At 38.7% G+C, this 26,880-nt stretch overlaps 1 protein-coding gene across 6 annotated transcripts in view; it reads left to right on the top strand.

Annotated features, from left to right (window-relative positions):
* Positions 1-21,435, top strand: part of sh3gl2a (SH3 domain containing GRB2 like 2a, endophilin A1) — a 54,493-nt gene extending 33,058 nt beyond the window's left edge. The window contains exons 2-13 of one of the 6 annotated variants that reach the window (XM_033624197.2): positions 4,643-4,711; positions 7,591-7,663; positions 10,873-11,016; positions 11,363-11,496; positions 11,603-11,761; positions 13,260-13,363; positions 13,528-13,643; positions 15,535-15,549; positions 15,722-15,733; positions 16,182-16,193; positions 18,683-18,694; positions 18,808-21,435. In XM_033624197.2, the coding sequence (XP_033480088.1) occupies positions 4,643-4,711; positions 7,591-7,663; positions 10,873-11,016; positions 11,363-11,496; positions 11,603-11,761; positions 13,260-13,363; positions 13,528-13,643; positions 15,535-15,549; positions 15,722-15,733; positions 16,182-16,193; positions 18,683-18,694; positions 18,808-19,004 (1,047 nt within the window). In that variant the 3' untranslated portion in view covers positions 19,005-21,435. The other 5 variants (XM_078166224.1, XM_078166225.1, XM_078166222.1 and 2 more) reach the window with 5 other exon arrangements.
* The last annotated feature ends 5,445 nt before the right edge of the window (positions 21,436-26,880 follow it).

Below are 26,880 nucleotides of genomic sequence, written 5' to 3'. Positions count from 1 at the left end.
CCTCTCCTGCCAAGCTATACCCATGTCCCCACAGGCACCGCTCGACTGAGTTGTTTTTCATCCATTTAGCTCAAGAAATAACTGACTTGCACTGAGTCTGACTCCCTCGACTCTCTCAAACTCTGAGCCAAAGAAATCATAGATATGGGACGCACACAGACTCAAACACACACAAATAAGATGAGGCTGAAAGTAGAGCTTTGAATACTGTGTGGGGTGAGTCTTTCTGCATCACTTCAAATCCCGTACTGCTGTAACATTCAGTATTGGTCCTCAGAAGTGTTGCTGGTGCTCTCCTCCATCAGCCTGTTCTTAGTATCTGCACACAAGGTTTCTGTCTACCAGCTGGATCCTTATTACCTCCACGTACTACTTAGAGGCTTATTATCTAGTACCTACACTTTCCGATGAATGAAAGTATTCATGGTGTGATTATTGTGTTTCGTGCTCAAACAAGCTAAGATAAGAGACAGAAATGTGTCGCTGTGCGAGGAACAATATGTGTTCTAGCTCAGTCGGAAAATTGAGAGCTTAGAGAGATTTTCCACTAATTCCTCGATGTGCCTCTGTCCATAAGTGGTCTGCATGAAGTCTGACAAGTATGGGAGGTAAACTGTTTAATAATGCGTACTGTAGCTGAAATCATTGTACAGAAAAATTTGATTGCAGCTATCTTGATATTTAATTAATCACTTTGTATCACTTTCATTTGTAAAAAGAAGCCGTCAAACATTCCCCAGTACTTCAGCTTCAATCTCAGTGGACAAAAAGACCCACTAACATCTGGCTTGGGTATTTAATGGGAAAGGTTAGAGTCTGCAGTAATTCCCAGGACAAATGACTCTGCAGTAGTCACAAGTATTTATTGGCTCCAGCTCAGAGCATCCTTTGTCGGTGGTGGTGGAAATACAACACATGGGTGGACGTGTTAATTTCTGCCCCTTTGTCATGCGATGCAGTGACGGGATGCCACAAAATATTGCCCATGCCCCATATGTCGTAGAGACATGAAACTTTGCACAGAGATGCCTCTCCTCATGAGGAACAAATTTGCCTCAAGAACCCATAACTTCCGGTTATATACATTTTCCGCCATTTTGAATCTTTTGAAAAACACTTCAAATCAATCTCTTACTAGGAAGTTTGACCGATCTGCATGAAACTGGGTGAACACAATCTAGGGACCAATATCTAAAGTTCCCTCTTGGCAAAAGTTGGAAAACTTACTAAAACTGAGCTTCTATAAGGCAATGAATATTGCGGAGGGCGTGGCTCATCACATAAAGGTGTATAACATCTCAAGGGTTTCACCGATCACCACGCAACTTTGTAGGCATATGATCACACATAATCTGAGGGGACCCCTCCATTATTGACCCCAGCAAACAAAATGGGGGCGCTAGAGAGCTAATTTCTTATCTAGGCCTAACCGCCATATCGATTTTTACTAAACTTGGTAGATATGTAGAACAGGACGCCTCAAGGTGACTGGAGAAATTTAACTCTAATTGGCAACTGGGTGGCGCTATAACAACAGAAAAATGCTTAAACATGGCTAAAATGTGACCGATCGCTGTGGCTCCCCCTGTGGCCGAATGTTTGGGGGGGTTTTCTAATTTTTGGTATGACTAAGTCATGGTATGGTATGCTGTACATAATCACGGAAACTGTCAGTGTGTCATTCTATCAGTCAGTCATTCTGTCTGTCCTACGTTTTTCTACTCACTGATGTGGTCAATCTATGTGAAACTGCACATAGGCATTGAGGATTGGCATAGGTAGAAGGTGACAAAGCTACCAATGGGTATGGACTAGTTAGTTAAGTAAGAGTTATGAATTTACATCCTTAAATCTCCAGTCCCTGGAGTACTGCTACCTTTTCTTTCCAAGTCAAGCACTCATGTAAAATGTATATTTATGTCTAAGAAACCTACTCTCCTCCTCAAATTTATGTAACACTGCATAAAATGAACAGTGTTATATAAATCTCAGTCACCTTGAAGCACACACGTCTGTTGAGCCTGCTGTTAAACATGAATCATCAGATACATTGTTTCTGTAGAGAAAGGATAATTGGTAATATCCTTTAACAGCAGCAGAATAGTGACTGTGTCATTAGGTACGGCCATGACTCACCGCAGCTACATGTTACGAAAAAACAAGATTAGTTTGATGTTATTACCTTTTGGATGTTATCCTTCTTTTTGTTAATATCTCAGCTCAGATGAATAATTAAAGCCTGTGTGTGTGACGCATATGGGCCTCAGTGTTTTTAAGTAATTAGCACTTTCTATCTAAAAGGAGGCCGTCATTTTTCTGCATGCGTACACCTAAAACCAGGTAATAATTATGCATAACTGCAGTCGTATTGTATCCCAGGTGAAATATAGTACAGTATGTGATTAGGCTGCTCGGATGAACACCAGAAGTGTCACTACTGCCACTGCTTATGGTGGCGCAGGTGCAGCTCACAAGCACACACATTAAACGTGGACCATGTGAGACATGTAGAATACATTGTGTTATTTCACAGCCATACATTTCACATGTACACCTCTGTCTTTAACAGCTCGGACATCGGGGTGTTTGCTTTATTATTATCAGGTCTGACAGAAAAGAGAAACGCAGTGAGAGAAATAACAGGAAGTTAAAGAGGCTGAGACATACACACTGTACCCGATAAGCCAAGCATGGGCAGGTACTTGTCTCCATGGCAACCAGCTCAAGGAGGATTTGGAGACATTGTAGTGATGTGTAGGTGAAGCTAATGACAGGAAATGTGGCTGTGTGTGTGTGTGTTTTGTATCGCTGTCAGAATATTGAGCCGTTTCACAAGTGGGATCAGAAGACACTTTTGCTAAGATGAGTCATAGAGCGCCGATCCTCAGAAAGTCTTACGCTGCATAAACTGCTGTCACAGGCTTAGTCTTATAAACCTGCCCTGTGCTGCCTGTCACAGATCACCCCTCTCATGTTTCACTTCCTCACTTTTAACAAGCTTAATTGCGTCTACTTCTCCATTTTAGGAGCTTTAAATTCAGTTTGAAATGAGACGATAATTCAGCCCCAAGAGGAGAACGAACGCATAAAAAGAAGCACATGTACAGTGTGATTTTCCAGCGTGTTACTCGAGGAAAGACTTCCACTGACCTTAGTTTGCATGGTTTCTTTAGTCACGCATTGTGACGTTCCCTGAAAGCTTTTTTTCCCGTCCCTCAGTCCATCCTCTGAGGGCCTTGTCTGGCCTCGTTGTGTCAGTTTGCCGCCCCCCTTAAGCCATCTGGTTACATCACAGACTGGAGCGGGATGGTGGCAGAGCTGGAAATAAAAAAAAAGAAAAAAGCAGTTATTTCTGTGTTTACGTCTGTGCACATGGATCTGTGCTGCGTCTGAAGCTATAAGGGCTGACGCTCCTAGCTTGTTGCTGCACAGACTTTATCTCTTCCTCTCAACTGCCGCGACTGTCTGCAGCAGTGATTGAGAATCTCTGCAGTGCTAAACAGTGAGCCTGACGCTGACATGTCTGAGGCGGGAGCTAACAGACTGACTGTCATCTCGAGTCTAGACTGAGTTAGAGAGGTTCATGTGCATAAGAATATATAGGCATGAATGAGTGTGCCTAGGTAAGCAGCATATATTCTCACACAAGTTAAGTTATTGTGGCACCGGAGGAGTTAATCTGAGGGGTCACAAGATGATTAAAATGGTGATGTGAAAACATATTTTTGCAACACACAATTATGTTTATTTTCTCTTATTGTTGGTGTTTTTTCTTGTTAAATACTGCACCTTATTTCTATCTTTTCAGTCCTCTAAAAATATCAAATGAATCTTAACTGTCCATTACTTAAAAACAGATTACTACAAGGGGTCAAAAGTAGACGTTGCTTAATCTGAAGAGGTCTCAATCTACAAGCTCATGCTGTAGAAAGTGTTTGGCAGTTCTACAGATGCACTGCATATCATTTTAATGCCACTTCTAATCCGTTTAAGATCATTACCAATGATGTGAAGATCACTAACACACTCCTGACGTTGTTATCCGTGAGCACCGGTGTTGTTGCAGTGAGAGGTGAGGCTCACATCGCAGCATGATCATTAATGAAATGGGTTTCTGTAATGTGAAGCTCAAGGTCAAGATGATGTTTGTGCATTTGTTGTTTGACATTATCTTAATTGGAACGAGAGGCTGTGACCCTGTGATGTCGCAGACATGGGCTGGTTCACACTGCATCTGCTGACAGGGCAAACCACTCTCTTATTGCAAATCACCTAACGTGTAATTTACTGTAGAACAGTGTCTGACTCGTTATCTGTCATCTCACTGACCTGTGAGGCAGGCTACAGTTTTAAATACATACTTAATATAATAATTAAAACATCTCCATTGTGTCCCCAACAGTCTGAGAGACAAAAAAAATATTGTGGTTGTTGTATCTGTGCAGATTGTCCATGACAGTTCCCTTTGAGGATGCTTCCTCAACCAATCGTCAATATATTTTTGCTGAGGTGTTTTTCCTGTCATGTCATTTCAGTATCGAGCAAAGGGATTGACCCGTCTGGACACAGTATTATCTTTTTGTCGAGCTGATGAAAGCTTAAACCCCTAACATGTTTTTCTTTCATTTTGTTTGTTTTGCAGAAAGTGAGTGAGAAGGTTGGAGGAGCAGAGGGAACGAAGCTTGATGATGACTTCACTGACATGGAAAAGGCGAGTCTGAACTCTTTCCATTATCACCTTGTTGAGAATGAAAACCAATGCTAGAGGGTATTTTTAGCAGTGTTGAGCAGTAACACATTACTAGTAACACATTACAGTAGTAAAATTACTTTTTCCAGTAATGAGTAGTGTAACTAATTACTAATAAAACTTCAGTAATAATATTACAGTTACTCTAAAATCAAACACCTTGTTAAAACGTTACTTTTGTTATCATATCACTACTGACTAAAATACGACATCACATCAGCTGGAAAAAATGTCTCATTTTACAAAAGACAGAAAAAGTTTAGAGAATCAAGCTTTTCACTGCCGTTTTGATCCCCGACACACCACAGACAAATCTGTGTGGGGAGAAATGTAGTGCTTGCCTCTCTCTCATTACAACCCTCAACTCCCAGCTGCTCCAGTGGAGCTGCTCAGTGTCCCACAGGTCATTGTGGTTGTACATGGAAGCTTCCAGATACAGGTCTGTAAGGATACTGTCACACATGCACAAAATTAACATTGGCAAATATTCATCTCCCGTTCACTGTGATTCAGTGCAAGCAAAGAGGTGGATAAAACATTCACTTGCAGTGGCAAAGCAAATTCACATCTCTGCATTGCATGGAGTTTGACTTTAGTGAACTTTGACCGGTGAAGTCATAGCATCAACCAATTCCAAAGAAGACTGTGTGGAGGAAACATTGATTGTAGCCATGTCTAACCAGCTAATATTGTATGATATTGGCTGTGAAAAATCCAAACTGACCCACAGGAGAGTTGCTGCCCGGCTGGCACAGGACGTGAGAAAATGATTAATGGATCAATAACAAAATATTTCACTGTTTTTATTAGCATGCTAATAAACACTACCCACATTCAGCACACATATCACCACGGGAGGTGATGGTCACTTGCCAGCATTCGTACATATGTCACTACACCCTAACAGTGAGTGTTGTCGGGGTTTACCTCGTAGTGAATCTGCCCCGAATAAATGAAGGTAAATACACAGAACAAAAATTCAAATGCAATATTTTTGTTTTTGTTCCCATTTTTGACAGGTGTATGTTATAAATCTAAGACTTTTTCTATGCACTCGGGAGATAAATTTCTCTCAAATGCTTTCACAAATTTGTTAAAAACCTGACAGTTTGTGCAGAAATTCCTCAGCTGTGCAAACCAATTGTTGCATCAGCTGTCCAGGTGGCTGGTCTCAGACGATCTTGCAGGTAAAGACACTGGATTTGGAGGTCCTAAATGATACTGTTTAATCAGCATCTTGATATGCCATACCTGTCAGGTGGATGGATGATCTTGGAAAAGGAGAAGTGCTTACTAACATTTATTTTTTCAACTTAGTGACCAGAATTTCAGAGAAATGTTTATTTTATTTATTTATTTTTAAGATATTTTTATGGGCATTTTTGCCTTTAATTGATAGGATAGTGAAGTGTGAAAGGGGGAGAGAGAGAGAGGGAGAGAGACATGCAGCAAAGGGCCACAGGCTGGAGTTGAACCCAGGCCACTGCGGCAACAGCCTTGTACATGGGGCACCTGCTCTACCACCAAGCCACCAAAGCCCCAGAGAAATATTTATGGAGTGCATAAAAAATCTTAGATTATAATTTGGACCTGTGAAAAATAGGAGCAAAAACAAGTGTTTTAAATTTTTGCTCGGTATAGAAGAAATAAGTTAATAATGACATATTCTACATTTACCTTAAACCTTGCGGTCCTCTTTCATGCATTACATAATTTTAACACACAACTCAAAACCATGTGGGATGCACAGCATTGTAAAATGTGAGGTGCAGCTACCATCAAGCAGCTGTAAGGCTGATAAACCAGAGGGAAATGTTTTCTCACACTTCACAGTCAAACACAATCTTCAGTTTGATATTGAGTGACATTGAGAAAGCAAACATGTTTATTTTGAAAATAACATACCCTGTTTTTCTTGATAAGACCGGAGAGAGTGATAGGAATACAGAGAGATGGTAGAGAGGACAGCCCACAACTACTAAAACCTATTAAGACAACTCTCAACTCTATATAGCTGTTCATCCTACTGACAGGAGCCTCCTTTACTCCCTTGACAACCGATCAATATATGGATTACCCAAAATTTCATTACATTCACAGCATTCTTTCACATCTGGCTGACAGCTTCCCCAGATAGAGGGATTTCATTAATGTTCAAAACTTAAGACTTGCTGTGTTTATTTTTGTAAGCTTTGTTTTATTTGAATATTTTTTTTATTCTTTTCCAGATATCTCTCCAGCAACTTTCAAACCCTGAAAATGTCACTGCAGTTTATTTATTTTAGACCCAAATCATGACCTGCTGTGGTCATAATGTTCCTGCAGTGTCACTATTTTGTATAAACAATATTTACTCTGGAATTTGACTCTTGCATCCTGTGTGTCTTGTGTGCGCTCACATACTGTGTCTCCTGAAAACAACCCTGAATAACAACCTGCATGTTTTTCCATATGTGAGCAATAACAAACAGATGTGAGCGCATGTGTGTGTGTGTGTGTGTGCAGCTCTGATCATGTGTGTTGATATGTTAGTGGAAAGAGAGTCTGAGCTCTGCAGAGCTGTTGAGAGCTGGCAAGTCTCATCACACCAAACAAGAACATCATGGCCAGCTCTCAGCTCTGCATGTCTCTCTCACCATGTTGCAGAACAAAGCAACACTTTCTTTTATCTCGTTCCTTTCTCACTATTAGATGCATAAATTATTTTAGGGCTGTTGTATTTCTTTCATCCTCTCCCACAGGCGCTCAGCCATTACCTTTTTTTTCTACATCTCTCCTTAACTGTTTTTTTCGGCACTTTCTGTTTCTGTCTCCTTCTACATGTTGTTTGTGGTTTACAGAAGATGGACACCACCTCTCGGGCAGTGATGGACATCATTACCAAGACTACTGAGTATCTGCAGCCAAACCCAGGTGACATAAACAAGCTGTGCAAGACGATAATGTGACAGTGTTTAAATTTAGACCAAAGGCTGGTCTCCCAAGAGTCAAGATAAAATTGTTAGAGAAAAACATTCTCTAAAATGTGCTGTAAAAGCACCCACGCACATTATATGTACAGACATACAGTACAGGCCAAAAGTTTGGACACACCTTCTCATTCAATGCGTTTTCTTTATTTTCATGACTATTTACATTGTAGATTCTCACTGAAGGCATCAAAACTATGAATGAACACATGTGGAGTTATGTACTTAACAAAAAAAGGTGAAATAACTGAAAACATGTTTTATATTCTAGTTTCTTCAAAATAGCCACCCTTTGCTCTGATTACTGCTTTGCACACTCTTGGCATTCTCTCCATGAGCTTCAAGAGGTAGTCACCTGAAATGGTTTTCCAACAGTCTTGAAGGAGTTCCCAGAGGTGTTTAGCACTTGTTGGCCCCTTTGCCTTCACTCTGCGGTCCAGCTCACCCCAAACCATCTCGATTGGGTTCAGGTCCAGTGACTGTGGAGGCCAGGTCATCTGCCGCAGCACTCCATCACTCTCCTTCTTGGTCAAATAGCCCTTACACAGCCTGGAGGTGTGTTTGGGGTCATTGTCCTGTTGAAAAATAAATGATCGTCCAACTAAACGCAAACCGGATGGGATGGCATGTCGCTGCAGGATGCTGTGGTAGCCATGCTGGTTCAGTGTGCCTTCAATTTTGAATAAATCCCCAACAGTGTCACCAGCAAAACACCCCCACACCATCACACCTCCTCCTCCATGCTTCACAGTGGGAACCAGGCATGTGGAATCCATCCGTTCACCTTTTCTGCGTCTCACAAAGACACGGCGGTTGGAACCAAAGATCTCAAATTTGGACTCATCAGACCAAAGCACAGATTTCCACTGGTCTAATGTCCATTCCTTGTGTTTCTTGGCCCAAACAAATCTCTTCTGCTTGTTGCCTCTCCTTAGCAGTGGTTTCCTAGCAGCTATTTGACCATGAAGGCCTGATTCGCGCAGTCTCCTCTTAACAGTTGTTCTAGAGATGGGTCTGCTGCTAGAACTCTGTGTGGCATTCATCTGGTCTCTGATCTGAGCTGCTGTTAACTTGCGATTTCTGAGGCTGGTGACTCGGATGAACTTATCCTCAGAAGCAGAGGTGACTCTTGGTCTTCCTTTCCTGGGTCGATCCTCATGTGTGCCAGTTTCGTTGTAGCGCTTGATGGTTTTTGCGACTCCACTTGGGGACACATTTAAAGTTTTTGCAATTTTCCGGACTGACTGACCTTCATTTCTTAAAGAAATGATGGCCACTCGTTTTTCTTTAGTTAGCTGATTGGTTCTTGTCATAATATGAATTTTAACAGTTGTCCAATAGGGCTGTCGGCTGTGTATTAACCTGACTTTTGCACAACACAACTGATGGTCCCAACCCCACTGATAAAGCAAGAAATTCCACTAATTAACCCTGATAAGGCACACCTGTGAAGTGGAAACCATTTCAGGTGACTACCTCTTGAAGCTCATGGAGAGAATGCCAAGAGTGTGCAAAGCAGTAATCAGAGCAAAGGGTGGCTATTTTGAAGAAACTAGAATATAAAACATGTTTTCAGTTATTTCACCTTCTTTTGTTAAGTACATAACTCCACATGTGTTCATTCATAGTTTTGATGCCTTCAGTGAGAATCTACAATGTAAATAAATAGTCATGAAAATAAAGAAAACGCATTGAATGAGAAGGTGTGTCCAAACTTTTGGCCTGTACTGTATATACATGTTCATTTATACATAGTCGCATATTCATACTGTACATATTTTATATTACTAACTGCAATAGTAAATGTCCCATCCAAGTAAAACAACCACTGTATTAGTATTTTTTAAGTACTTTAGTTTTCAGTCTGGGATCTATCTACTAATTCCTGCCTCTCTTCTTAATGTTGACATGATGTTTATCTCCAACCTTTAATAAAAAGAGCCTCTGCTACCATCAGAAGAAAGTGTTAAATTTATATGAAGCTCAGCAGGGTTTAATGAACTGATCAATTACATCATACGTTCACTTTGTGGTATTAAACTAGCAGCATGATGCAACATCAGATGAAAAAAGAAAACCCTCAGTTTTTTTCACAGGTTGGGAAAACTCGAGGTTGTTGGAAAAGTAGCACTGACAGTCAGAAAAGAGGAAAAAGTAGCACTGACAGTCAGTTACGAAGATAAATGTAGTTTGATATTCACCAACTGGACTAACACATCAAGTTGAAATTATTTTAAAGGTCCAGTGTGTAGAATATAAGAATATACATTGGCAGGAATGGAATATAGTATAGTAAGTATGTTTTCTTTCTATGTCTTCTCTGTATAAACACCTGAAAATAAGAATCATTGTGGGGGGGTTTTGTTACCTTTTGTTACCAGGGAGCTGGTCTTTGTCCGCTATGTTTCTACATGAGCCAAGAATGGACAAACCAAACACTGACTCTAGATGGGGCCATTTGTGTTTTTGGGTCGACCACCATAATTAGCAGCCCCTCTTTAATGACCAGCATTGGAAAAACACTGATTTGTGACGTCCAACTGATTTATTTAGTGTTTTTAACAATTGAAAATCACCTGGATTCTCATTTATGAAACAGTGCATAGGATCCACACTACAAATGTACGCATGGACAATAGCTAAAAATGGTGTGCGCCAAAAAATAATTGACAATTTCTATAATCAGGCTTCTACCTCACCATCTGCGTCACAAGTTCCCCATCTCCAAAATGTCCGTAAGCACGGCCTCTTTCAGGCCTCGTTTTGTGCGTACGCAATGTTTTCTGTTTACGTCGCATGCTGTGATGTCATACAATGGAGACGAGACAAAATAACTGCGGTTATCCTGTCCACACATGACTGCTGACACCGGACTTTTCCAAAAAGTTCACCCTGGACTCCAGTTACAAATAACTCCGGTTACAGGGGCCCAAAACTGCGGTTACATGTGGATGAAAGGCCAAACCATGAGCAAAGAGTCACAGTTTTATAAATACCCGTGTTGGTGTGGACAGCCCCTGAGACAGAATGTTGATTTAAAGAAGACCTCTACCCCATCCTGACTGTATATTATGGATTATTATTGGCCATTTAAACCTGTGTCTCCAAATAGTATGACTGAATGGTGGTGTTTGGTCTCGTTTGCCTTCACAGCCACCAGAGCCAAGATGAGCATGATGAACTCCATGTCACGTATGCGGGGACAGGAGAAGGGACCAGGCTACACGCAGACCGAGGCCATCCTGGGAGAGTCCATGCAGAGGTTTGGCAGGGAGCTCGGAGAGGAGTCTAACTTCGGTGAGCTGCATACAGTAAAGCTCCTGGCAGAAAGAGAGGAACACTTTTTTTTAAATGTGCCAGACACAAGAACAAAGTGGCATCATTTCATTCCCTCAAGGACGCAGTAACAATGTTATGAAAAATGCATGAGCCTATTTTTCAGACAAGTCGCCTTAAGTTATTTAGTCCACAGGTAATGGCGTTAAAATGTTGTTTCAAGAGAAATAAATGCCTTCAAAATGTGTGATGGATTTTAATGAGATAGTGTCACTCCAGATTAACCAGTTTTCTACACTATGCACTGACACTGAGTTGTGTGCTATTCATGTGTTTTAAGTGTCTACATGTGTCCTTATTTTCCCAGGCCTTGCTCTGATTGATGCTGGGGAAGCCATGCGTGAGCTAGGAGAGGTCAAGGACGCTTTGGACATGGAGGTCAAGCAGAACTTCATTGATCCACTGCAGAACCTCCATGAAAAAGATCTCAAGGAGATTCAGGTATGAGTGCAAAACTTTGATGCACCACAAGTGAGAAAAAACTAATAATCTAAATCATGTCTTGGTCAGAGTTTCAGATTAACCGCTTTATTTTCTTCTTTTGCAGCATCACCTGAAGAAAATGGAGGGTCGCCGTCTCGACTTTGATTATAAGAAGAAACGTCAAGGCAAAGTGACAGATGACGAGATCAAACAGGCTCTAGAGAAATTCGACGACTCCAAGGAGATTGCTGAGCAGAGCATGTTCAACCTGTTGGAGAGTGATGTAAGAATTATATTTCACACCTCTCTTCTTTGCACTCACCATTGACACAGTCGACAGGTTTTATTGAGTTTGTCAACCTAGCCAGTTTACTGAACTGTCTTTTACTCTCCACTGTTGCATTGACAGTAACCACAACCATTCCCATTGCTTTTTTGTCCTCCTCAAACCATGTTAATCAAGGGGGATCACAGCCCTGTTCTTTTTATGTCTCATTGCCGGTGACAGCTGTAGCCAGAGGCGTTATGATTTCAGGTTCTTTGTCTCGTGAGTGTGATATCTCGGGAAATGCCTGGAGGGAATTTAGGAGTCCCACAGAGTCAGATGAACAAGTTGAGGAACCCTTTTGTTCACCCTTTTGTTGACTTGGGACGCCAGACACTGACGAAAAAAGCCGTCCTTTAATATCAGCATGTTACACAGCCAGGGGGAAACGTGGCAGGAATGAAAGTAAAGGTGGCGAAAATCTGAGTGGGGCAGGCGTGAGGGGTGATGGATGGGTCCACCAAACACCAACTTTCACCTGGGAGAGTAGTGTTCGCGTCCCGTAAGATTATAAAGCCAAATCCTGTTCTTTTTTCAAAACCTAACCACATGTTTTTGTTGTTTGTTGTGGAAAAAAACCCCATCAATTTGCAATATTGTACCAATGTACTGCACTTACTTTGAAAGAGACTGTATGTAAACGTTACATTTCCTGAAAACAGAAGTGTATTTTGAAAGAAGACAATGCATGTAACAGGCAGAACTTGACACAGTGTCCCAGAATGTCAACAACCAACGCACCCAGGGTACCTTGCACGTCATATCTGGATCCAAACATCAATATGTGATGAAGTTGGTGTGAGAATGCCTTGCAATCTTAGATTCACCAGGTGGACTTATCATGACTCCACTGAAAGTCTCCACTGATCATTCTCTATTTACTGCTAGATGCTGCAATAGGCAGCTGTTTGCTACAATTTATTTGCATAGTCATAACACCTCTTTAAAGTGTCTTTGTTTCTCGGGTTGTTATGAAGTTTTGTGCTGCCCCAAGTGGCATAAAAACAAGCGCAAATTCACAAAAACTGCAATCACATACACGCATGAATTGCCCCTTTTTGCCAACTGCCATGAGCAGTTAATCTGCTGTCCTTCGGTTCATGACCAATCTGTCCACAAAATCTTGAGCAAGCAAATCCATTTAGAAGTTATGTGCCTTTTTGCGATTCTTACAAGCACAAACACATGCACTTGACCTTCATGTCAATTTTCAGCCTCCTGGGGGAAAAAACTCCAAAGAGTGGGGAATTTTAGTGGATCGACCAACCAACCAAGTTCTACAAGTAGCTGGTCTGGAGCGTTCTATGTCAACCCTGTACAACCCTCTGTTATTACTTTTAACATTGGAGTTTGGGGTGAATTTGAGTCCAGATCTCACTAACAGTCATCTTTACAGGTGATGTGTGAGTGGTCATGGTGTCAGTGTGTAACAGTAGACCCTGCTCATCTTCAACAGATTGAACAGGTGAGCCAGCTGGCTGCACTGGTCCATGCCCAGGTGGAGTACCACAGCCGGGCTGCTGAGATCCTCTCACAGCTCTCCAGTAAGATCGACGAACGGTCAGTAGTCACACTCCCTGTTTCCCCTGGTCTTCTTTTACCATACGTTTTTGATGTCTTAACAATAACGTCAAATTTCTGTCATGTCTAATCTTGCGTTTCCTCAGGAACACACTGTGTTTAATGCTAATCGCTTTCAATTGTGCATTTGGGTGTTTAAGCAGGATAAGGGACGCCGCTAACAAACCGAGGAGAGAGTTCGCTCCTAAGCCACGTACATCTCTGGACTTCTCCATCAGTGAGAACCACAATGGAGGCATCCACAGTGCTCGCTCTCCAGGTGAGACCCAGGGTACAAACCTCATGGCTCAGAAACATGTCCAGAAACTAGTCCTGGTACTGGAAATACTCTGTAGTATAATTGGGGAATCTGTTTCTGTTTCAGCTGATGTTAAGACAGAACAATAAAACATGTAAATCAGTGAAATTTGTATTTGTAAGTATGTGCCTTTGAAGGATAGTTTCTGGCCTAGTTTCTATTCATTCACAATCCTCTGTCCTTCTAGGGTTTTAATTTGTGCTGTAAATTCTCAAATAAAAGCCAAAACTGATTCTCTTTTCTTACAAATAAAGGCCAAAGAATAAAAGCAAAGACAAAAATTTTGTAAATGTATTGTAATGCATTGCAGGGTAAAGTTAGAGAAATGTAAACGGCATGTTTAATCTGTACAACACACTCACTCACTGATTCATTTTGGTCCATTTAATGTGCTTAAAATGAATGGAAGCGTAATGCATTCACTTGAGAGAAACATATTTGCCCTGTATTTCTGAAATAAATTGATTATTATCTCAGAATTCTGAGAAAAGTTTTCATGAAAAAAAAATCTGCTTGTTTTAATTCTCATTTTGTTCTTGAGATAACTGCCTCATTAATTCAGAAAAGCGAGGTCTTTTTTTTTCCATAAAAACTTTTTCTCCAAAATTTGAGATCACAAATTTGGTAATTCAGACAAATGGAGCAGATTTTTTTTCTCAAGTGAATGTATTAAAAATGTAACATTTCCTGCAGATATTTCACAATAAAAGCGTTCCAGGAAAAAATAATGATTAAGTGCTAGAAGTCTTTTAATGTGAAACATATTATAAGGAATGTGTTAAATTTTTTGCATGGACAGCAAACGCTTACAATAATAAACCAATAGTACAAAAAAAGGGGTAAAATATGATAAAACAATTTATAGACAATCCTTTATTTTAACAATTAGCCTAACTGAGATCTCCTTTTTTAACTCTTTGAAACCTGAGCAATTGGCCTGGTTTCTTTCAAAAATGAAAAAGAAGAAATGACCCAAAAAATTGCAAGAAATAAGTAAAAAGAGAAAATAAAAAACAAAAAACAAATTAGTTTTGAAAAAAAGGAAATGACATGGATAAAGAAGCTTGAAAATTATAATAATTTTGTAACATAATTTTAAATATAAAATAATGATAATTATAAATATAGTGTTTCTGTAGCCTTTTAAAAATAATTTTCTAAATGTATTAATTTTTTGAAATTTCTGGAAAATTTCTTACCAAAGGGGGGGAAGAAAAAACAAGACAACAACCTGGTAAAGGAGAGCTAAAATTATAATAATTTTGTAAAATAATTTTAAATATAAAATAATGATAATTATAAATATGTTTTTCCCTAGCCTTTTAAAAATAATTTTCTAAATCCATACATTTTTTGGAATTTCTGGAAAATTTCTTACCAAGTTGCTCATTGCCTTTTTCGCCATGTTTTTGAAAGAAATCACACCAATTTGCTGAGGGTTCAAAGGTTTAGATACTTACGAAAGGCATCTGAAAGCAGCACAAGAAAAATGATGTCGCTCCAGGTTTCAAATGTATTAAGTATAAGCATAGACAAACACGCAGAAATACACAACACACAGTTTGCATCCATGATATAATTACTTCGACATTAAAGAAGACAATAGCAGTTGGTCTTACAAATAGCAGAAGAAAAATCATGTAAGAGTGAAACAAATAACTTAAATTACTTGAATATAAATGCAAATATTTGAGAATTTACTGTTTTCTAATTTTATCTTTTTCACAGCTCTTTCAGTTCCCAACTTTTCAGTTATTACCTGTACTGAACAGAATATCCATCAGTCCAGAACTAATCAATACAACTCTGCGCTCTTCTCTTTCCCCTTTATGATTTTTGTTTATTCTTCCAGGGGCGAGGTCTCCAGGTGAGCCAGGTCAAAATGTTTTTCTGTCTGTGTACTCACCAGCTCATTTCTTTAACAAAATCCTTTCATTTACACTTTAAACTCAAAACTACTTCGACTGCTCTCTGTCCCCTCTGCCCCCCCCCCCCCCCCCCCGCTCTCCCTCGTGTTGTTTCCTCTTAACTCTTTGCAGCAAGGTCTCCAGGTGAGACAAAAGTGAATCCCCGGAGAGATACAACAATATCTCTTCCATCACTTCGTCATTCTTGGTTGTTTTTTGTCCATTTCTCTTTCTGTTTGTCTCTTTGTCATGAGAAAATTGTTACAATCAAACAGCAGAAAAACAAGTGCTGTCCGCTCGCTGTACAAAGACAGCCCAACCTATTGTAACAAAGAAAAGCTTACCAGCGGACGAGCATTTGCTGTTTCTGTTTTGTTCCCTTGTCAATCTTCTGATCAATCTTATCCTCCTGTTTCTTTGTCCGCCTCTCTGCCAAATCATACTCCAACTTCTTGTTTTGTTTATTGACCTTTTCATTTCTCCGCCTGCTGTACTTACCCATCAGTTCATCATGAATCCATCTAGAAAATGCTGTTAAACATAAACGCCTATGCTCTTTATTCACCTTTCTTTTTTCCTTCCCCCTTTGCAGCAAGATCTCCAGGTGAGCAAGGGTGATGTGGGAAGAGATGCAAAATCTCTCTATCACTCTTATTTTTATCCTTCTTTAAATGGACTTTTGTGAACATGTATATTTGTCTTCACTTGTGTTGGCAGTGCAGCTCGTCTGCAGTGCTGTTTCACTTGTGTTGGCAGTGCAGCTCGTCTGCAGTGCTGTTTCTGTCTAACCCCTGGTTTCTCTTTTGTCCCTGTTTTTTTTTTCTCAAACTGCTCATAGTTCCTTTGTTAAAGGAATAGTTTGACATTTTGGGAAATGTGCTTTTTATCAATTCGCTCTGAGTTAGATGAGGAGGTAGATTCGACTCTCATGTCCGGACGCTAAACATGACGCAGCAGCCAGTTAGCTTAGCATAAATATCGGGGGAAACAGCTGGCCTGGCTCTGTCTAGAGATAACAAAATCTGCCTACTAGCTGACTAATTCTGTTATTTGATGATAGCTTATGTGCTACACTATGTCTCAGTGTCTCGGTTTGTGGCTGGACCCAAAAACATATCCCCATAAATTTGTGGATTTTCATTTTTACAGCTTTTTTTTTACACTTGGTTTGGATATGGATCAAACAAATGAGATACAGCATGTTAACAAGGGAGCCAGATTAGCTGCTTCCTCTAGCTAGGTTTGGGATGTGTTATTTTTTTCCCCATGAGTTCCTATGACTTGTTTTTACTAACCCAGCACCGCTGCCCTTATCCTAACTGCTTCAGACCTCGACAAGTATAAGCCAATCACAATACAGCAGGGTGAGGTTTAGGCAAAAAGCCAGTCACTGTGTGACACACGATATTGGAAATAACTACTGTTGTAGTGGCTGTTTTGGCCACAAGGGGCAACAATGAGTCCATTTTACACTTGAAACTTCAACAAGAAACACAAAGGTGAGATTTTAAAGCCGCTTCACACCAAGTACGGATTTTTGTCCCGAAAAAAATAGCACGGAAATTTATAGAGATGAATGCTTGCACACCCCAGTGTAACATTTGTTCTGGGGAAAAAATATTTGGACGGCCTTCAATTTTTTTTTGCAATTTTCCACCTGCAGTATTAAATGCTGACGAATTAAACCCTTTGTTCCGAATGATGTCGCACCGCCAGGACATACCTTTTGCTGCTTAAATGGGGATTGTCTTATCAGTTTGGTGTCTGCTTCAGCTGGGATTCAACGAAGATGCTAATGTAGCTGATATGAACTTGCTAACTTTATATGTTGATCACAGTCTCAAACAAACTTCTGTTATGCAGATTCACCAGCAAGGACCATGCCAAAACAATGTGTCGTTTAAATGTTTAACTGTAATTCAGGAGGTGTTCATTTTTGAGGACTAGTGAATGGATGGAAGTGGGGGGTGAAGGTGGAAGAGGGGTGTCTTCTCTTAGGTTGATATGGGAGGATGTACTGGAGATCGGACAGAGGGAGACTCAGTGTGGGAGTTCCGTCTCAGGTGTTTTCCCGCATAGACTGAGACATGGAAGAGGTATGCACTGAATCAGAAGAGATGAGGGGAGAAGGGAAGAGAGGATGAAGGAATGTTGGTAGGGATTAAGTAGGGAGGATGATGGATGAAGGGAAGGGAAAGAGAGGATGGGTTGAGAAATCTGAGACAAACGACAGGAGAGATTGTCCAGGTGTAAGTAGGCCTGGAAGGTAATCAGAGGTTTGGTTGGGGTGTGGCCTTGCTCCCAAATATATCATATAATGTCACTGGACCACTGGGTGCTACTCTGTCGGACCTTAATCACACAATCCTTCTTCCCTAGTTGGCATTAGGCCATGTTCCATACAGCAGTGATGTTACAATGGTAGTAAGAGCTTAAGAATAAGATACTCTTGTTTCTTTATGGACGGGCGATTGTTTGTCAGATTGAAGGTCTGATGTTTGGAGTGGTGTAGTTGCAGGCCATGAATCTTTGTAACTGCAAGAGGAGTGTATTTTTTCAGAGAAATGGGACTTCAGAGCAGTGGGTGTTTGTTTTCAGGATACTATTCTCTGTCTGGATAGGTTTCTGCTGTGAGGAGGGGACATAGGCACTACTTATGAGTTTTCACACAGGTGGGAAACGGCTTTAATGTTTTATCTGAAGTGTTTTTAAAGAATATTTTTTGGTTTTACAAGAGAAAAGCCTCTAAGGATGATGACTAACTGGTTTGGTTTGCAAGTGTACATCTGATTAAATGCCCGACCCCTTTTAAAGAGCAACACACAGCCGCTCCTGCATCTCCCACACCGTGTATGAGACATGTTTCCAGTCTTTATTGAAGCTAAGCTAGCTGGCTGTAGCCTTAACAGACTGATATGCGAGTTGTATCAATCCTCCACCAGAAAGAGAACAAGCGTATTTCTCCAAATGAAGAACTATTCCTTTAAACATTGTATGCCTCATTATTATTTTGCGGTCACTGATGGTCATGTTTTGTGTCTCTCTTTGTCTCTCCTCCTTACTGTATCTTCCTCTTCTCTTTCCCTCTTTCAGCCAGGTCTCCAGGTGAGCCTTTCACAAGCAATCATTACGTCTTCAATCTGTATGCAGCATCTTATCTCATACCTCCAGCCTCTCCTCTAACTCTTCTTCTCTTATCTCTCCAACTCGTTCTCCAGCCCCCATGGACCAGCCCTGCTGTCGTGCACTGTATGATTTTGACCCCGAGAATGAAGGTGAGCTAGGCTTCAAGGAAGGCGATATCATCACCCTGACCAATAAGATCGATGACAACTGGTACGAGGGGATGCTGCACGGGAACTCCGGCTTCTTCCCCATCAACTATGTGGATATCCTGGTGCCGCTGCCCCACTAGGATGACACCACTATCAGCTGTGTCTGCAACAGTGGCGAAACAGATCCTGGCCTCCAGTCCCCCCCCCCCACCCCGAGTATTCCTGGTAACCTTTTCCTTAACATTCCTACCAACCACCTGCACTCCGCTTTAAAGGAGTCAAAACAGCAGCAACACAATAACGAAAGAAGATTGACGAGTTAAAGCAGGTATGCACCAGTTAAGCGTAAAAACTTCAAATGAGGAAAAATCAGCGTTTATGTCGTTGCTTCCCCCTTATCCCAGGAGGTTCCTTCAGGCTTCCATAGTCATTTTATCCATTGCTGTTCCGGCTTCTGTCTCGGTTTGAGTTGGCTGTCAGTACGTCATGACTTCTGTGAGTTTATCAGAGCAGCTTTGCAAAATCACTCTTTTCTCTCATTCACTGTACTTTGTGGAAACCTCTACAGTAGATAGAAACTTTTCTCTCACATACTAGGAAAAAAAAAAAAAAATTGGTCCACGTGCTTCATGTTTGTTAGAGACTCTAGGTCAAGCATGGTTTCAAGTGTTTAACGTTTTATCTTCTATCTAAAAATATGTTGAGCTGATTTTTGTTCTGTTTTGAATATTCCTCTTTTTTAATGGTCGTCGTCTCTCGGCGTCCAAATCTCTGTCCAAAGGATGTCCTCACCTTTTAACTACTCAGAGTTTTGACAGAAGTTGTAGACTAGAGTCATCTAGTTAATAACTAACAACCAAGGTTACCCATCATATTTCTTTATTTATTTTTTTACATAACATATGCGCGTGATTGGTCATATGTGATTTAGATACCAAAGTTACCTGCAAAACCAGAGTCAACTCCAAGTTTAGCTTCCAGACAGCACGGTGTCATGGTGTGAATCTGTGCGACGCAACAGGGTGAAGCTTTGCAATCTCTAACTCTTTGGTATTTTTATCAAGAGGGGCGAAACTGTATTCCTGTGTATGTGACATTTTACCTATCTGAGCCAGTGATTAGTGGAGTGACGACATGATTTGCAAAAACACAAGTTGTGAAGTGACGTGAGAAAACTCTGGTGCGTACGTTTAAATCCTCCAACGTGTATTTTATCAGCAGCTTGTGTGAAAAATGGTTGATGTATTGTGATATAATAACTTATAGGACTTAACTGCTTGTTGGGGCAACTGTTGACGATGTAGCTCTTTTTGCTGCATCCCTACTAGTCCGATTAGTATTCTGTAGTTTAGCTGTCTATAAGCCATTGATTAAGACAAAACTAGACATAGCCAGGAGCGCACAAATGGCTGAATGGAATAAAAATAATTACTTTTTGTCTCGGTGGATATGTTTTATTTATTGGAATGATGCAACCCCCTTTTCTCCAACATTATATTGACTAAAAAACGCTGGTTTACCCTTTTCACGTCAAGTTAGACCTCAGAAAAAATGCAAGATTATGTTTCATTTTCTCTTCCCAATTATTTGGTTGTATGCAGTGTTGTGTGGGATTTTTCTCCCTCTTTAAATGATGTACTAATAATCTAGAAATCCGACCACACTCAGTTACTGCAGACAGTACAGGTTTTGGTCAGCAAAGCAGTGAGGTGCCGCAGTGCACACATTATGCCCAGGGTTTTTATTTTCTGCGATGTCGACAATGTATTAAACCTTTCTGCAAAATAATCTGTGCAGCAGTTAACACTGTTTTTTCACCCATCTTGTAGTGATGTTGTGCGTGTACTTTGGGGAAGGGGTTTGGGTCTGCATACAGTATTTGTTATGCACAGGGACGGGGTTACGGAGGACCTCTGATGCTGAGGTATTAAAGATATACTGTCTCTGACAGTGTTTCCACATTAAAACAAACATGGATGTGTCTTTAATCAATGGACCAATTCATTATATTCAGTAGAATTACAAGAAACGATGCAAAATCAACTGGTACCCATACTAAGTGTTGCTGTTTTTTTTATCAAGGGAAGCACAACTTTAACAGACAGTATGCTTTGTCGGCTGGGGAAGAATAAAAACACAGTTTGAAGGTCATGTATTTATTTATTTCTTAACGGCAAAACTATTCCTTCCTTCTTTTTCTCTTTCACTTTTGTTTAACAATCGTGTGTATCTTTGCCCTCAATGAGGACTGTACAGCTTTTCTGTGTTTTGTTTTCACCTTGTGTGTATAGTCGGGCATCTACAGTAACGTATCTTATTTTTGTAACTGTGACAAAAGTATACACATACAGTATAGATGTATATATACAGTATATTATCCAAAAGCAATGTGAAAGAAGGGATTCTCTGTGCTACACATGATTGTCTTTGGATTGTTTTTCTGTTTTGTTTGTTTTCTGTTTTTAGTTTTGTTTCATTCTTGCACTGGATACTACGACTGTATGCTTGATGTAAAGAAAAAAAAAAGTGACAAGTCAATGTAATTTATTCAAATAAATACAAAGAAATGGTTATCGGCCCAACGACTTTCTGTTCACAGATGCACACACCTTAGGATTTTAGCTCAAGCCAAAAATATGTCTCAGGCAGAAAAACAGACTTTTCAAAAAGCTGAATGTGAAATAATTTGATATCTTGCTAACCATCTATTTTACTTTATCACTATCTCTAGCTATTGTTTGCAGAATATGGAGAACACACAGCAGGGACTTGGCTCAGCAAATAGAGGAAGAGATAAATGCATTATTCAGTTTCCTGGTGGAGTCTTTCATGTGCTCTCACAAGAATCCAAACAGTGAAAAAAATAGGTCAGGTAAGAAAATCTCTTTGGTACCTCCACGACGACTGAAACGTCTCAATAATCCTGTTAGTGCAACATTATCAAAGTCACGAGTACAGCTTCAAGCATCTTAAAGGCTCCAAAAGATATGAAACGTTTGCATGTGTAAGCTGGGACATACAATGCAAACATTGTACAGCATGTCCTTCACAAATACAGACTCATAGCAGAGTATATGAAGGAATCCTGAAGGTAAATCTAATATCTAAGACCTTTTTCAAGACCCTGATCATACATTTTAGGACCTCATTGCCACTTTGAGGTCTAACCGGTAACACAAGTATCAAGTGATGGCATAAATTTATACATGTATGATGTTAAGATAGAACAACTAAATTGTCTTCTTTGAGATAAATCTGTGGACCGCTCTGTCAATACAACAGAATTCAGATAGGCGGGTTGGGAACTAGGCACAAGAAGCTGAACTGAGTGACTAACCTGATGCAAAGGTTATTAGAAAAAGTAAATTCAGAGCTAGAAACAACCTTGTTCCCCATAACACACATACACATGACACATTTACTGCATGTACGTGAACTTTGATAAAAGATTATATATAAAGTATAAAATGTAATATCTTAACAAGTACCCATGATGGTATGTGTACATAAATGTACGATAGAGACCAGGTACCAGATATATGTAACAATGCCAATGCACAAAAAGAATGCGTAGGCCATTTTCCCTTACATTAAGTGGTATTTATAAAGGAAGAATGTGCGTAAGAATGTGCACACCTCACAGAGACTTCAGATTTGGTGAACACACAGCTTTAGATGAGATAGTTGCAGAAAAAATCATAAGAAGTCATAGTATAGTATGACATTTTAAAAAATCCAAAAAAGTCATAGTATAGTTTGTCATTTTAATAATCACAAAAAGTCATAGTACAGTATGTCATTCTAAAGAAATCATAAAAACTCGTTGTACAGAAAGTCATTTTAAAAATAAAAAGTCATGGTATAGTATGTCATTTTAAAAAATCATAAAAAGTCACAGTATAGTATGTCATTTTTGTAAGACGTCATACTATAGTATGTGATTTAAAAAAAACATGAAAAGTCATTGAATCATTTTTTTAAAACATCATAGAATAGTATGTCATTTTAAAAAATAAAACGTCACAGTATAGTTTCTCTTCAAAAATCATGAAAACCATCATAGTATATAGTATGTCATCAAAAATTGCCAAAAAATTATACTATGGTATGCCGTCAAAAATCATGAAAAAACGTCATAGTGTACTATGTCGTCAAAAATGATGAAAAAAATTCATAGTATAGTATGTCATCAAAAATGGCGGAAAAAAACATCATGGTATAGTATGTTGCAAAAAATCATGAAAAATTGTCATACTATAGCATGTTGTCAAAAATCTTGAAAAAACGTCTTAGTATAGTATGTTGTCAAAAATCATGAAAAATGTAATAGTATAGAATGTCGCCAAAAATCATGAAAAAAAGGCATTGTATAGCATGTCACCAAAACGTATGAAAAAAGATCATATTATAGTATGCCGTCGAAAATCATGAAAAATCGTCATAGTATGTCGCCAAAAATCATGAAAAAAAGTCATAGTATAGCATGTCGTCAAAAATCATGAAAAAACGTCATAGTATAGCATGTCGTCAAAAATCATGAAAAAACATCATAGTATAGTATGTCACCAAAAATCATGAAAAAAAGTCATAGTATAGCATGTCGTCCAAAATCATGAAAAAACATCATAGTATAGCATGTCACCAAAAATCATGAAAAAAAGTCATAGTATAGCATGTCGTCAGAAATCATGAAAAAATGTCATAGTATAGCATGTCGTCCAAAATCATGAAAAAACATCATAGTATAGCATGTCACCAAAAATCATGAAAAAAAGTCATAGTATAGCATGTCGTCAGAAATCATGAAAAAATGTCATAGTATAGTACGTCGTCAGAAGTCATGAAAAGAACATTTCAATCAGGAGAGACACGTTTTGATAGCAAAACAATATTTATTTACATGTGCACATAAGAATGCAAAATGTGAAAAGTCTTTGGCGATTAGACCCCGTAGAGATGGTGTGATTTCAGGAGGATGATGAATCCATAGTCAAATCAGGAACCCCCCCGGGGTCTAGATGCTGGTGGTGGTGGAAGTGGTGAAGATGCGATGAGAGGAAGATGGAGAAATGATGATCATATGGATGAGTAGAAGAGTGAGCCTTTGTTTAGCTTGACCTGGACTCTGGATACGATGGCTGGAGGTGACCGGGGTGGAGGCGAGTGTGAAGATTCGGCCTAAAATGATGGCTGACAGCAACAGAAGAGAGAGCGGATTTAAATTTTGCAGTGGCATCCTGATTGGCTGAGAGAGATCATGGCAAAGTGTGATTGGAAAACTAGAGGAGTGAACACCCATAGTCAGCTGATTAGAGGAAGCAGTGGGAGAAGGATGGAGAGAGTTATGAATGAATGAGCACAAGAAAGGTCTTCCTGATTGAACTTACGCTGAGCTTCATTATAGTGGAGTATGTCGTCAAAAATCATGAGAAAACATCATGGCATAGTATGTAGCCGAAAATCATGAAAAAACGTAATGGTGTAATAAGCTGTCAAAAATCACGAAAAAACATCATAGTATAGCATGTCATCAAAAATCCCGAAAAAATTTCATAGTATAATAAGTCTTCAAAAATCACGAATAAACATCATAGTGTAATAAGTTCTCAAAAATCATGAAAAAACATCATAGTATAATAAATCTTCAAAAATCATGAAAAAAAGTCATAGTATAGTATGTCGTCAAAAATCCCAAAAAAAGTCATAGTAATAAGTCTTCATAGATCATGAAAAAAGTCATAGTATAACATGTCATCAAAAATCCTGAAAAAACGTCATTGTATAGCATGTTGTTAAAAATCATGAAAAAACATCATAGTATAGTATGTCTCCAAAAAATCATGAAAAAAAGTCATAAGTTAGTATGTCGTCAAAAATCATGAAAAAACATCATGGCATAGTATGTCGTCGAAAATCACGAAAAAACATCATAGTGTATTAAGTTGTCAAAAATCATGAAAAAACGTAGTATAGCATGTTGCCAAAATCATGAAAAAATGTCGTAATATAGTATGTCGCCAAAAATCATGAAAAAACTTCATAGAATAGTATGTCGCCACAAATCATGAAAAAAAGTCATAGTATAGTATGTCGTCAAAAATCTTGAAAAAATGTCATAGTATTATAAGTCTTCAAAAATCCCGAAAAAGTCATAGTATAATATGTTGCCAAAAATCATGAAAAAACGTCATAGTATAGCATGTTGCCAAAAGTCATGAAAAAAAGTCATAGGTTAGTATGTCGTCAAAAATAATGAAAAAACGTTATAGTATAGTATGTCACCAAAAGTCATGAAAAAAAGTCATAGTATAGTATGTCATCAAAAATAATGAAAAAAAGTCATAGGTTAGTATGTCTTCGAAAATCATGAAAAAACCTCATGGCATAGAATGTCTTCGAAAATCATGAAAAAACGTCATAGTATGTCACCAAAAGTCATGAAAAAAAGTCATAGTATAGTATGTCATCAAAAATAATGAAAAAACGTCATAATATAGCATGTCGCCAAAAGTCATGAAAAAAGTCATAGGTTAGTATGTCTTCAAAAATCATGAAAATACGTCATAGTATAGCATGTCGCCAAAAGTCATGAAAAAAAGTCAAAGGTTAGTATGTTGTCGAAAATCATGAAAAAACGTCATGGCATAGCATGTCTTCGAAAATCATGAAAAAACGTCATAGTATAGTATGTCGCCACAAATCATCAAAAAAAGTCATAGTATAATATGTCGTCAAAAATCCCGAAAAACGTCATAGTGTAATAAGTTGTCAAAAATCATGAAAAAACATCATAATATATATAGTATTTAGTCAAAGATCATGAAAAACCTCATAGTATAGCATATCGCCAAAAATCATCAATCCCAAAAAAATGTCATAGTATAAGTGTCCAAAAAAATCATGAAAAAAAGTCATAGGTTAGTATGTCGTCAAAAATCATGAAAAAACATCATGGCATAGTATGTCGTCGAAAATCACGAAAAAACATCATAGTGTATTAAGTTGTCAAAAATCATGAAAAAACGTAGTATAGCATGTTGCCAAAATCATGAAAAAATGTCGTAGTATAGTATGTCGCCAAAAATCATGAAAAAACTTCATAGAATAGTATGTCGCCACAAATCATGAAAAAAAGTCATAGTATAGTATGTCGTCAAAAATCTTGAAAAAATGTCATAGTATTATAAGTCTTCAAAAATCCCGAAAAAAGTCATAGTATAATATGTTGCCAAAAATCATGAAAAAACGTCATAGTATAGCATGTTGCCAAAAGTCATGAAAAAAAGTCATAGGTTAGTATGTCGTCAAAAATAATGAAAAAACGTTATAGTATAGTATGTCACCAAAAGTCATGAAAAAAAGTCATAGTATAGTATGTCATCAAAAATAATGAAAAAAAGTCATAGGTTAGTATGTCTTCGAAAATCATGAAAAAACCTCATGGCATAGAATGTCTTCGAAAATCATGAAAAAACGTCATAGTATGTCACCAAAAGTCATGAAAAAAAGTCATAGTATAGTATGTCATCAAAAATAATGAAAAAACGCCATAATATAGCATGTCGCCAAAAGTCATGAAAAAAGTCATAGGTTAGTATGTCTTCAAAAATCATGAAAATACGTCATAGTATAGCATGTCGCCAAAAGTCATGAAAAAAAGTCAAAGGTTAGTATGTTGTCGAAAATCATGAAAAAACGTCATGGCATAGCATGTCTTCGAAAATCATGAAAAAACGTCATAGTATAGTATGTCGCCACAAATCATCAAAAAAAGTCATAGTATAATATGTCGTCAAAAATCCCGAAAAACGTCATAGTGTAATAAGTTGTCAAAAATCATGAAAAAACATCATAATATATATAGTATTTAGTCAAAGATCATGAAAAACCTCATAGTATAGCATATCGCCAAAAATCATCAATCCCAAAAAAATGTCATAGTATAAGTGTCCAAAAAAATCATGAAAAAAAGTCATAGGTTAGTATGTCGTCAAAAATCATGAAAAAACATCATGG

This window comes from Epinephelus lanceolatus, chromosome 3 (genome assembly GCF_041903045.1).
Source record: "Epinephelus lanceolatus isolate andai-2023 chromosome 3, ASM4190304v1, whole genome shotgun sequence".
NCBI classification, from domain to species: domain Eukaryota; kingdom Metazoa; phylum Chordata; class Actinopteri; order Perciformes; family Serranidae; genus Epinephelus; species Epinephelus lanceolatus.
The sequence above is the reverse complement of the archived record's forward strand: the minus strand, read 5'-3'. Positions and strand labels throughout refer to the sequence as shown.